The sequence below is a fragment of the Dromiciops gliroides genome, chromosome 5, assembly GCF_019393635.1.
Source record: "Dromiciops gliroides isolate mDroGli1 chromosome 5, mDroGli1.pri, whole genome shotgun sequence".
Lineage (NCBI taxonomy): Eukaryota > Metazoa > Chordata > Mammalia > Microbiotheria > Microbiotheriidae > Dromiciops > Dromiciops gliroides.
The window spans coordinates 117,562,378-117,576,288 of NC_057865.1; the positions used below are offsets into that span (position 1 = coordinate 117,562,378).

The 13,911-nt window shown below is 42.0% G+C and overlaps 1 protein-coding gene across 1 annotated transcript in view; it reads left to right on the plus strand.

Moving 5' to 3' along the window:
- Window positions 1-10,437, plus strand: part of TNPO3 (transportin 3) — a 118,643-nt gene extending 108,206 nt beyond the window's left edge. The window contains exons 21-23 of the mRNA XM_043966571.1: window positions 1,566-1,678; window positions 7,017-7,108; window positions 9,266-10,437. Coding sequence (XP_043822506.1) covers window positions 1,566-1,678; window positions 7,017-7,077 — 174 coding nt within the window. The 3' untranslated portion in view covers window positions 7,078-7,108; window positions 9,266-10,437. The remainder of the gene's footprint in view (window positions 1-1,565; window positions 1,679-7,016; window positions 7,109-9,265) is intronic.
- The last annotated feature ends 3,474 nt before the right edge of the window (window positions 10,438-13,911 follow it).

A 13,911-nucleotide genomic window follows, 5' to 3' on the forward strand; every position in this document is an offset into this window, starting at 1 on the left:
GCCCTACATTTTGCTGAATAAGATATTGGACTGCAATATAACTTGTTTGTTTTTTTGTTATAATTTTCTCTGTGGCTGTTATTGTACCTTAGCATAGTGCCTGGTACATGGTGGATGCCTAATAAATATTGATTGATTCGTACCTTGGTTCGGTCATTGAAAAGTGCTAGTTTTTTGCCAAATGGTAGATTTCTCTCCTAAGTGCTCCAGTTTTTTCTAACAAGTGTATGCAGTGCTATCTGTCTTTCCTAGGTGGCAGCATTTGGAGGAATATCTGGGTTTTAGCACTTATTCAGCAGTTAGCTTTATTCAAGTTTAGTAAGAATTTAAGCCAGCTGAAAGGAGATGTCAGTAGTAGAAAACATTTGAGAGCAGAAAAATAAGTGTTCCAGCAAGAGTTCTGATGTGAAGCCCTTGGCTAGAATATTTTCTTTAGGATATTGAAGCCAATCCAGGGAAGAATAATGAAAACAAGGAAATAGCTGAAATAGCTTATTTGAAAGAAAACCAAGAGGGGCAGCTAGATGGCTCAGTGGATAGAGCACCGGCCCTGGATTCAGGAGGACCTGAGTTCAAATTTGACCTCAGACACTTAACACTTACTAGCTGTGTGACCCTGGGCAAGTCACTTAACCCCAATTGCCTCACCAAAAAAGGAAAAAAAAAAAGAATTATAATTAGAGAAAGTAAAAGTGTGTGTGTGTGTGTGTGTGTGTGTGTGTGTGAGTGAGTGAGGGGGCGGGGGGAGTAACAACCAGATAGATGGGTTCTTCTTCCCCACTGATGATAGAACAGGAGGAAATAAGCATAAATAGCAGCAAAAGTGAAATTTAGGTTTTTAAATGAAGGATTGTCAGTCCCAAAGAGCAGGCAGATCCTGTAATATTACCAAAGAACACCAAGTTGATAGATTCCTACTGATATCCCCAAAGTTTGGGGGTTTCGGCCATTAGCAGGCTGTCTGAAGTTTGATTGCTGTCAGGCCCATCTAGTTTTGGCTTTTTGCTTCTCTTCCTCTCTGAATTACTTTGGATTTTTAATCCTGAGAGGAAGTTTGGTACTGATGAAAAGGTTCATCTCAATCGTTTTTGAGAATATGGCTTGGCAGCCACAAGCAGAAACACAACCACCCCAGCAAGATGACTGGTTTATAATGTGAGAGGACTCTGTTGGAAGTTCATCTGCTACTGTCAAGATGGGAAGTTTGGAGTATGCTTCTTTAGACTGCTTCAGTTACTTGTGAAGGGTTAACCTCAGGATTCGGGGGACTTGAGGGATAGCTTGACTCCAGACCTAGCAAGGTTAATAAAAGCTGCTGTGGGGGGCAGCTAGGTGGTGCAGTGGATAGAGCACCAGCCCTGGATTCAGGAGGACCTGAGTTCAAATCCAGTCTCAGACACTTGATATTTACTAGCTGTGTGACCCTGGGCAAGTCACTTAACCCTCATGGCCCTGCGCAAAATAAATAAATGCTGCTGAAGGACTCATTGCTTTGGCTAGCTGCTGTGCATGGACCCTACCACTCTGCAGCTTCCTTATTTCTTACCTCTCTTTTCTCAATACAGACTTTTTGTCGTTGGCTAGAGAATTCTCTGAAGGGTTTACCAAAGGAAACAACTGTGGGAGCCGTCACAGTGACACATAAACAACTTACAGACTTCCATAAGCAGGTTACTAGGTGAGTGAGTGTTGGGGAGGTTCTAAGGAATGTGGGGGTTGTGGGCAGCACAGAACAAACAGCTCTGACCCTCGTTTCATCTCTGCTGGAGCTCGTGGGTGTCCTTGTGAATCCATACCATTGTGTCTGTTCTGGATTGAATTCAGCTGCTACATACACTATGCATAGAGTAGAAAAGGATTACATAGTGTAACCCTTGAACTGGAAGTTCCTTTCTAAAGCTAGATTTTAGTAGGCATCAATAATACTTTATTACGTGTTCTTTTTATATTAAATAATGTCATAGATGAGGTAGGTGAAGGGAAGTTAGTGCTTTTCTTTACATACACATCTGACGCTAACACACAAGCAGTAGGGCATGAATTCTTATAATGATGATGGAAGGACATGTGCTATGGCTTAGCGTTTCAACAAGTGAGTTTCCCTGCCATAGGTGACACACACAAATCAGGAATACCAGTCATTAATACCAGGATTTTCCTTGTGTCCATGCCTCATTCTCTGTAAGATCTTAAAGCTAAACAGCAGAGCTTTGAGAATGGGATTTGGTGTTGAATTGTCATCTCACCCTTTCGAGTCCTGTATTCATGCCCTGACTGTCTCATTGAATGGTCACATCATATCAGCCAAGGCATTTTCTGAGCCTTGGTCTCTGTATCTGAAAAGGAATCTATTTATATATATATATTTGCACTACCCACCTCACAGTGCTCGTGTGAGGGGGTAAAATAGTAATATATGTAAGGCATTTTGTAAGTGTGAGGTATGATAAAAGTATAATAAGCTGTTATTATTTATTACTGTTACCTGCCTGGACAAGTGATAGAAGTTAAATACCCTGTGGAGAGTTGGTTTATTTTATATCACTTTTCAAAATAACTAAACTGTAGCATTTCCCAAAGTGCCCCACGGGTTTGTTTTCATCATTTCTGGCCTCCGTACTATTGAGAATTGCTCTGCAGTCATTAAATCTCACTGCTCTAGAAATAGGTGTTGTTTCAGTAGTAGGCGAAGTGTTTGTGTATGCATGACTGAGGAATGACATGTGACAGCCTTGTCACATTTTTCTGGAAATGGGGATTTCCATTTCATGAGGTATTTATATATAATTCTTGAAGTAGCCTTATAAAATGGCTTTAATCTCCTTATAACTGAATTTGTTCGTTAGAATTGTTACCTCCATAATGTTTGTGTGTAGAGACAGTGAGGGAGAAAACAGTAGCTGTGCTTTTGCCTGGTTCTCTTGGATTTGGTCAAGTGGAAGGCAGAGTTGTGTTCGTTTATTGATGATTTTTCCTCTTTTTCCATCAGAATAAAACTTTAGAGAAAATGTGGTGTAGTAGAAAGAATTATTTTGACCTCCCCCACTTTTTTCATATTCTGAAGGGAGGGACCCTTTCTCTCCTTGTTTCCTGTACTGTAATATCAGGCAAAAGAAACTAGATTTAGGAGACATCAAGAATAGAAAGTAATGGTTGTCTGTGTCTTATTGACTGGTCCTCAGTTCTTTCTTTCATATGCAAGAATGGTACAGTTGCTCACCAGAGAACATTTCAGGCTTACAGTCTTTTCTTCTTCCAGCCATAGACATAGGTATGAACAATGACACTATGGAAATCCAAGAATAAATTCTGGTTTTAAGTGTGACAAACTAAAGAAATCATGGTGACAAAAGAGATAGAAAGAGTGCTCAGTCTTATTTGTTTAGATGAAAACCCTTTAAGAGTTTGGAGATGTCAGTCAGAAAGGAAGTGGGGTGGGAGGGCTTTGGGGCACACTCACCCCCGGCCAGCTCTAAGATAATGATGCCCTACAGCCCCATATTGCCTTGATAGTGCTTGTGTGTTGATGAAACAACAGGGTGTCTCTCATTGGATCAACACAGGTTCTCAGGTTTGACTTCCTTGTTTGGAAAATTGATTTAAAGCTTGGAAAAGCCCCCCGCAGTTCACACATTCACAGTTGCACCGGCCTCCTTGCCTTTCCTCACATGAGACCTTCACCTCACAGCTCAGTGTCTTGTCCCTGGCTGTCTCCCCACCTGGAATTCTTTCCTTCCTCGCTTCCAGCCCCCAGCTCTTCTGGCTCCCTTCAAGTCCCAGCTTAAGACTCACCTTCTCCAAGAAAGCCTTTCCCAAGTCCTCTTAAGACCAGCCTTTTCTCTCTTGATTATTTCACATTGATCCCACCTGTGCCTTGCTTGTATGTAGTTGTTGAATGTTGATTCCCCAGTTATACTGGGAGCTCCTAGAGATCAGGAGCCCGTTGTTTGTTTAGTGGTGGTGCTGAGAGTCAGGGTTTGGGGCAGAACAAAGGTTGGCTTTTCTTTGTTAGCTCAGCCCTGAGGACAGTGTGGGTACACAGTAGGTGTATAAAAAGTGCTTGTTGACTTGATTTCACTGTATGAGATAAAAGAGTGAGCTGTGCCAAGCTGCAGCCTTGGCTTCCCTGCATGGTTCATTGCTAAACAAGTTTGGCAGCTCCTCCTAGAACAGCCTGTGACATGATGGTAAAGAGTGAGCAGACTGCAGAAAAGGCAGTGCTGGTGTCGTTCTGAAGAGGCCCTGGGATTATTCCTCACCTTTTACAGTTAATTGGCTTCTTTCAGTTGCCTGCTGCCCTTACGCTGCTGGCTCTGTGACTCAGCCTGCCTTCTGGGTGTAGAACCAGCATCAACATGTTAGAGATTTGCCATCCTAGCAGAGAGAGGGGGAACTGGTTCGGTTTCATTTTAGCAAGCCCCAGCGTGCTTTTACAAGAGCATGGGCAACCTCCTGGCTTTCAGAGTTATTCAAGCCCCTAAATAAATCTCTCTTTTGACACAGACTACCAATAGCTAGAATGCTTCTCAGTTCCATTTCACATTTCTCTGTTCTCTGCTTTTATGTCATGGGCCCTCTGGTAAATTGCATGAGGATCCTCAGGGCAAGGAGATGCTGCTGAATGAATATAGGCACTGCTGACTAGGGCAGGGGTCTACAGCTTCTGACCCACATTGTGATGGGCCATTCTGCATCTGCTTCCTGTCCCCCCAAATCAATATTGAATCCTTTGCTTACTTATGTTCGTGACCACCTACCTGCTCTCAAGCTAAACCCCAGAATTCCATTCAGTAAATCTTCTCCCAGCATGCCAGGTAGAAGACAGTACTTTGGCATCCCCTTTTTAGGGTTGTTGAAACACTGTAAAGACAAATTAGAAAGACTTAAAATCTCTCACCAGTGCAGTGGCCCACCATGATTCATTCCAGAGGACTGATGATAGTTACTGCTGCCTGACTCTTGACCGAGTGGTGGGGTATTCAAGATGCAGAATGTGGCATACATTGGACAGCATGAGGGTTTATTTTGCTTGCTCATGCATATTTGTTACAAGAGGGGGGTCCTGTCATTTTCTTTTAAATTGGGAGAGGTAAGAGAGACAAAATAAATGCTTGTTAATTGAAAAAGAAAATTAAGTGAATAAAAAAAAATCAAAGGTTATGGACCTGGAAATTATGGAATGGAGACTAATAAAGATATTTGGACAGCAGGCTAAGAGAAGGAAAGGATCTAAGTTTTAAAATGTCAGAAAGGAAACTTAGTATGAAAAAAAAATTGAATGTCAAGTTTCCAGAAGAGGTGCCAGATAGAAAACAGCTGAAAAATAGCTTCCGTTTCTTACTTATGATCATTGTGGCAGGTATTCAGGTTTGATGGTTTTAAAGTGATCAGGGACTTTATAGAAAGTTACCTCCCAGCAAAGAAAATTGAGGGCAAAATTGGGAGTGGGAGCCAAGAGCTCAGACTTTGGGGCCTATCTATTCTCTATCCATCCATCATTCTACACAGCTTCTCTGCATTACTAGCATTTTGGCTTCAGTTGTTTTTATTTAAAATTTTGATTCTCTGATGAAAGCATACAGTATAAAAAACCCCAGAGGCAGTGGCTCACCCCCACCCACCTCCTCCCAAAAGAGAAAGACGTTGAGATTTCAGGCCTTAATAAAAGTGGCTTTTAAGACCAATAAGAGTACATGTAACCCTAAAAACGAACAGAGAGAGAGAGAAAAGCAGAGTCTGGAGGTAGGAAGAAGCCCAGGTCTTTGAAGATCTTCCAGGAGTTAGTCGAAGGCCTTTTGTAGGATCCAAGTTACTCTTTATTGCTGGCCTTGAGCCTGGGGCGGCCGAGTCCCGTGTTCTGTCACTAACCACGATTGCCACCTCTTGGATTGCTGACCTCTCCCTCCTTCCCGCATCAATGGCCTTGTTCGCTCTGGTTGCTGCCCAAACCCTCATAGTTAACTTGCCTAAGAAAGTTAATTGTCGAAATTTGTTAAATGTAGGAAGGAAAGAATTTCCTCGTTGCATTTTTGGGATGGAGGAATGGGAGATCACTCCCAAGATTCTGCTGTTTATTCAGATCTGGGTTCTGACTTGGAAGGCTTTGCATGAAGTGGGAAATTGGAATGTAAGTGCCTGAAGCCTTGACTTTTCTTCTCTCCTATCCTGTCCCATCACTCCTTGCACTTTTCTCCCTTGATGCCTGGAAGGTATTGGTCACCTGGACTCATTCCAAGCATGGTGGTATTCAGAAGAAGATACTAGGACTTTTTGTGTTGCTCCTTAATCTATACGAGGTTAATTCTTCCAGGTTGTTGAAGCCGGGTCCAGAATTGTACCCATTTTGTTGTCATGTTCCAGTGTCAGTCACATTTTTGGTGCCAAACAGTGTTTTGAAAAGATAGAATGAAGTTAATGCATTCCAGGTCAGTTCAGTGTTGATGTGCCCCACAGGAAGCTGTGGTGTTTGCTTGAGGACCATATCCAACTTCCTCCTCCTCCTCCTCTTGCTGCTGCTCTACATGCTTCAGCTCCTCTCTCCTCCCCCAGAAAGAAATCCCGAGCAGCCTGTTCAACTAGAAAATCAGTGACTGATGTAGATTTAGTTTCTCATCCAAACTTTTCTAGCCTAAATTATGCTTCTGAGTAGAGGAGAATTTAGTGTAATATCAAGTTAGCATAGAAAAAAAGAACCTCAGTAGAGTGTGTACTTGCTTTTTGCATTGATTAGAGGCTTTTGCTACTTAGCATGCATTTGTACCAAGATCTTCAGCCAAAATAGAGCATCCAAAAAAGATGCTTTTACATTCATCTCAACCCTTCTTCAAAACACACAATCCTTGTAAAGCTCCCAATTAAAGGATAAACATGAGATGTGGTCAAGGAACCTTGAACCAGAATCTCTGCCTGGGTTGGAATATTTCCCAATCAGCACAGTTTGAGTTGCTGTTTTTCATCTTGATTCACCTCCTCTCTTCTCACTACTAAACCTTAGAATTGACCTTGTTTCTTTCCAGTGCTGAGGAATGTAAACAAGTTTGCTGGGCCTTGAGGGACTTCACCAGGTTGTTTCGATAACTTGAGCTCCTGTATGGTGCCTGTCTCCCAGGTGAGTTGAATATTATCTCCAGCTTTGCAAGAGCTTTCAGGCTGTTAGTAACCACTCAGTGATGATGATTAGGTCTCACTGAAAGCAAATACACAGGGCTAGGGCATGAGGGTCTGAAGAATTTAAAATATTTAATGATCATTGTAGGGCATTTTTTTTTTTACATATAAGGTATTTTATTTTTTCCATTACATGTAAAGATAGTTCTCAACTTTTGTTTATACAAGCTTTACAATTTCAGATTCTTCTCCCTCCCCCCTCCCCCAGACAGCAGGCAATCTGATATAGGTTATATCTATATATCTATATAAGAATAATTTTAATTTAATTTAAAACAGTTTATTCATGGAGAAAAGTGACACACATATATACACACACACATATATATATATACACATAATAACATTAATCCTATTATTGTAGGGCATTCTTATAACTATATGGCATTAATTGACATATAATGAAGGACGAGTTTTCACTTTCTTATGGAATTGAGCCAAACTTAGACAGCATTGATCTGTTTCGGACTTTCCTAGACAATCCCTTTTTTCTCCCTCTTTCCCTTTATTAAACATACACAAACATAGACAGTCAAAATTATTCTTAGTGCAGTTTTAATTGTTGGAGTGAAATTCCAAGTCCTAGGGGTGTTGTCACTTTTCTCCATGAATAAACTGTTTTAAATGAAATTAAAATTATTCTTAGGAAGTTCACATAAAAGGTAACAAGCAGTTAAATCTTGTTTATATGTCTCATGTAGTGGATGACTGTTTGGGGCATGAAAGACTTTGGTGGGGTTGGACAGAACTACTTCCCTAATAATGATTTATATGCATTGCTTCTCAGTCTGAGTTTTCACAATTAGCAAAATTTCTACTATAATAATTGGAAAGCAGCACTGAAAGTTTTGGCACAAGCCAACGAAAGAGCTGATAATCCACTGCTGGTGGAGCTGTGAACTGATCCAGTCATTCTGGAGAGCAATTTGGAACTATGCTCAAAGGGCTATAGAACTGTGCATACCCTTTGATCCAGCAATACCTCGCCTAGGTTTATGTCCCAAAGAGAAAAAGACCTATTTGTACAAAAATATTTATAGCAGCTCTTTTTGTGGTGGCTAAGAATTGGAAATCAAAGAGATGCCCATCAACTGGGGAATGGTTAAGGAAGCTGTGGTATATGATGGTGATAGAATATTATTGTGCTACAAGAAATGATGAGCAGGATTGATTTCAGAAAGGTCTGGAAAGACTTGTATGAACTGATGTATAGTGAAGTGAGCAGAACCAAGAGAATGTTGAACACAGTGAAAGCAATATTGTTAGGTAAAGAACTATGAATGACTTAACTATTCTCAGCAATACAGTGATCCAAGACAATCCCAAAGGACTAATGATGAAGCATATTATCCACCTCCAACTAAAGAACTGATATTGATGGAACAGACTGAAGCTTGCTATTTTTCACTTTCATTTTTTTCTTTTCTTTGAGTTTCCTTATACAAAATAACTAATATGGTAATGTTTTACCTAATTGCATATGTATAACCTATATCTGATTGCCCCTCAGGGAGGGGGGAAGGAAGGAGGGATAGAATTTGGAACTAAAAACTTTAAATATTTTTAAAATGTTTATTATTTAAAAAAACAACAACAATACAAAGCAAGAACTGGCTCCTGCCTGCTGCTATGTTCTTCCATTCGGCTGAAGAATCTATCTACTGAAAGCTCAGCAGTGCAGGAGCATGGAGCCCAAGACCCCCATCCAAGGTAGTTCTTGTCTGTGGTACCAGTTAGAAAAAAAGAAAAAAGCACTTCTGTGCGTTGGTAGCTTGTGTTCTTAAGGGGATGTTGTGAATGGGTAGGCAGGATTCCAAGGCCTGCAGTCCCTTTTGGTTAAGTGATGAAGACCTTTCTGCTTCAAACAGTTGTTTGCTCTGTTTACAAGAAATCCTCTTGGAACCAGTCTCTATTCACGGATTTAGTGATTGCCCTTGGTGGAAGCCCAGTTGTTGTATAGATGGGGCACAGCTGAGCCGGTCAGGCCAGAGAAGTGGGGCAGGTGCTGGGGGTAGGGTGGTGCCTCTGCCCAGTAACCTAGTTCTTTAAACAGTTTACTCTGCACTGATAATCCACTGCCCTCTCTTTCTTTTCCCAGGAATGTCTTTTTATTAGAAGACAGGAAAATCGAAACCCAGAATGTGTCTCACAATCAGAAACCTTCCTTGTGGCAGAGGGACTTTCACAGCCTTTCACCAGTGCTGTCACAGCCAACAGGGAGAGACTCCGGCCTCCTGGGGCAGTCCTGTGGGGAGTTCTGTGTATGAGTGAGAGGGCAAATCAGAGTGATTTTTTTTTAAGAGATGGCTGCAGCCTGTCCAGCATGGTGGGAGGGAAGCTGGTTTCCTGATGGACGCATTTTTAAAAAGGGAAAAAAATATTTAAAAAACAAAAAAAAAAAAGGAAAAGCTAAATGGAAGCCTGAAGAGAAACATTTGCTTAGCAACAAAAAAAGCCCAGAGAAACACCACCCTAAAAGTAGCAAACTTTCTGTGGAATGCAACAAAAACCACATGATAGAATTGCTTATGGAGACATGGGCATTGAGATGAATGAATCAAATGGCTGCACTGGGAAAGTGGAAACTTACATCTTGGAGGCGTGGGGGGAGGGGGGCTATTTTGTTTTATTTTGTTGGGGGTAGGGATCCAAGTGGAGCAAGGATTTCTCCCACCTTCCAATTCTCTCCCCCTTTAAACTTGATGTTCAGACAAGGAACAATGAGCACGGGAGCTAGAGCTAGTCCTGACCTGTACATGTACTTCACCAGTAAGTCAGGGAAGGATGGGAGCATCCAAGTTCAAGCCCACCCCAACTCTGGCCCCATTCAGACCCTAAGTCTACTTGCATCTGGCTCATCCAGTCGTCGTCAGCCTCGTGGAGAAGAGTCCAAAACTGGGGGAGTCATATATATATATATATTATATATATATATAAATTTTCTCTTTTTTAGGTGTTTTTTTAAAAAAAATTTTGAGATATTTTTTTCTTTTTTTTTTCCCAGATATGGGAAAGAGGAAAAGGGGTTGAGATTTAAAGAGGTGTGTTTTACGGGGCTGACCAATAACTTTTATTCAAAGATTTGAAAATTATTTGATGGGGGTGGGGGGAGCCAAAAGCAGATCTTAACATTTCAAAGCAATGTAGCCCTGCGCTGGTGTTGGACTTGAGCGCATTGTTCCGTCTGGTGTTGTAGCCATCTCGAGAACAAACCAACAAGAAAAAATAAACTGAAAAACAACAAAAAAAAATAAATTAAAAAAATGTTCATTTGTGTTTCTGTCTTACCTTCTTCTGTTTGACATTTTCTTCCCCTAATTTGCTTATTCAATGGACAGTCCTCCCCTCTCTTCCCTGGTTTCCCACCTCCCCCCCCCCCCAAAAAAAAAAAAAAAGCTTTGAAAAGGTCTAGATTAATACTTGGATCATTTTACAAGAAGAAGACTGACTTCTGCCTGGGGTGTTGTTCTCTCATCCTTCATAAGGACCTGGTCCCAGTGTCCCTCAACTTTTTCTTTAAAGTCTAAAATTCTTAGGTTGAATTTCTTCTTTTTTTATAGGTCTTTATGGAGGGTAGGGTACCTGCACCAACTGATAAAAACGCCAGTGGCATATACTGTCCAACACACCTGTAGTGAGGAGTGCCTGGGACTCTTAGGATCACCCGCCTTTAGGAGATGGCAAGAAAGTGATGCAATGGCTTCAGTGCCAGGCAAAAAAAGGTGAAAGCATCCCCAGGCAGAGCCCTGGGGGTGCTGGGGAAAGACAGCTGAGCAGCGGGTCTCTGCTTATGTCCCCGGCAGTCAGCACAGGGCTTGGCACACTGAGCACTTAACACATGCTTTTTCTGCGCATTTAGTCATCAGTTCCTTCATTTTCCCCCTGGAAGTCAGCTAGTGTTTATTAGATTCCTACTATGGACCAGACATCATCTCTTTCAAGGATGAGGGCTGGTCTTTGGAGGAAGGTGTTTCTAATCTCTTTGCATTACTACCATCACTTGTGACCTGACCTGTGTCTAGTCAGTGACTAGCTTCAAAGTCTATGAGCGTTGTCGATTCTGGGTGATGGGAACAATGCCCCCACCTTAACCTGTTTAGCCAGCCAGCATTGCCCCTGAGATGAAATTGTCCTGTGCTTGACTCTCCAGTATTTGGAATGATTCAGACATCCTGACAGAACTTCCTAAAGCTGCAGTGGCAACAGCACTTGATCTTTGTCCATCTAAAGAATTTGGTACTAATAGGGGGCGTGAGGGCTGAGGGAAATAAACCAGTGATGTGAGTCTGTCTACACTGGCCATTGTGGCCCCTATGGGAGAAATTGATGAGTCTGTCACAGCTAGACCTGCTAGCTAATGTGCTGGTGTGTTCTCCACAGTGCCACAGGTATATGCCTGCTTTAATACAATCAATCCCAACATGTGCTGGTAATTGTGGGCCATTAGCAAGGACTTAATTTATGGTGACAGCACCTCTTTAATGGGCAGGAGACTGCTGAACTCTGCCATAGAGAAAGCTCTCTTAGTGTTTTTTGTTCTTTAAAAGAAGTAGCTTTAAGAAATAGACATCTTGGGGCAGCTAGGTGGCACAGTGGATAAAGCACCAGCCTTGGATTCAGGAGGACCCTGAGTTCAAATCCAACCTCAGACACTTGACACTTACTAGCTGTGTGATCCTGGGCAAGTCACTTAACCCCAACTGCCTCACCAAAATTAAATAAATAAACAAACAAACAAACATCTGTTTCCTGGCAGGGTCTTAACCCATTTGGGGAGGAAGCACATCCTAATTATGCTTTAATCTTGGCCAATAGCAACAACTTCTTACCAAGTGAAAGCTGTGATATCCTAGAGGGGAAAGGTCTTCTCCAACTTAAGATATAAAATGGTTTTTTATGACCTTTGTTTATGCAAATACTAAACTAAAAGGAGTAGATTCCAATTAGAATGGAAGAAAGGTTGGTTGGTTTCTTTTCCAGTGAGAGGTGGGGCTGAACTAAGCCAATCCAACTCTTTCTATAGCACTGAACCTAAGGAGTGAGTTGTCATTGTGTATCAAAATGACTGTCTTAAGGCATCATAGGATCCATGAGCATTTATTAATTTCCCACTGTATTCTGGGCACTGGGGTTACAAATGTTGTTTGTCATTTGTTTTCAAAGAGGACCATGATATGAAGGTGGTGCTGTCATGACTTCCACTGAATTGGATGTAAGCAAGGAAGAGCTGTGCAGAGTCACCAGCCTCATTCTCTCCTCCAGAGCCATCTGGGGCCAGTAGCAAGATACCCATCAGGAGGGGCCCTGGATGTTTAAGGCAAATGGGTTTAAGTGACTTGCTCAGGGTTACACAGCTACTAAGTATCAAATGTCTGAGGCTGGATTTCAACTCAGATCCTCCTGACTCCAGGGCCAGTGCTCTGTCTACTACGCCCCCTAGCTGCCCTCAGTGATACAAAAAGGAAACTGAGATACTCCCTGTTCTTAGGAAGTTTGCATTCTACTAAGGGGAAATGCCATATTCACTGGTCAAAAAATACAGAATGTTTACCCCCAAAAAAATAGTATGGGTGATGGGGCTTCAATACCGGGGGCAATCAGGAAAAGCTGAGGGGAAAAAGCCATTTTGAAAAATGCATATTAATAATCAGAGCACCCAATTGCCCTTCCACCACTTGATGTTCTGTATGTTAAAAAACAAACCAAACCCCATTATACCTTAGTTAAGCCACAATACAAGGATTGGGTAGAAATGATTAAATAGCAGTTTGAGTGTATAAGGGGCATAATCTAAAAAAGTTAGCTGCTTTGACTATGAGCTTCCCAAAATCATGTCTCTGAAAATTAATAATTGACATCATTGTGAATTCAACAACTGTCCCGTGGACACTAATAAGATGGTTTTATGAGACTAACTGAAAACAAATGGGCAGCTAGCTGGTGCGGTAGATAGCATGCTAGTCCTGGAGTCAGGAGGATCTGAGTTCAAATGAAGCCTCCAACACTGGCTGTGTGAACCTGCTCGTCACTCTACCCTGTTTGCCTCTATTTCCTCATCTGTAAAATGAGCTGGAGGAAGAAATGGCGGATCACTCCTATATCTGCCAAGAAAGCCCCAAATGGGGCCCTAGAGAGTTGGACACGATTGAATGATAACAAACTGGAAATAGGGTGAATTGTACGTTCTTATCATCCCTCAGAATGACAGGATAATTTTACTACTGAAATAGGCACACTAGAGAAAGTAGGTGAAGGGCTTAGACCACTGTTATCGAGAGTGCCGTGATCGTGAAAGTCCTCGCCACGCAGGCATTTGACGTGACTTGTGCCTAAAACGTGAAGCATCTTGCAGCACAGCCTAAAGCACAGGGTTTGTTTTTATCTGTACGAACAGCGATGCCACTAGTTCTCTTTGGAGCTTGTTGAATAGGTCTTTAATATCACAAGCTCTCCTGTTTTCCCACATTACTGCTCTCTTCGGATTACCTTCAATCAAGCAAACCTCCAACAAACAAGAGACTGAAAGACCCAGGAGGTGGAGGGAGGGGCTGCAGTGACCACAGCTTGCAGAGAATGCGGGTAGGAAGGGTGAGGCACAGGGAGAAATGGAAAGATTGGAGGGTGAAGGCCAGCTACAGGGATCTCAGATTTGTAGAGATGGTGATGAAAAGATCGACGTTTTGGCCATCCCAGTGAGTGGCTGAGATGATATGAATTACTGTGTAGTTAGGTAAGCCCATTTCA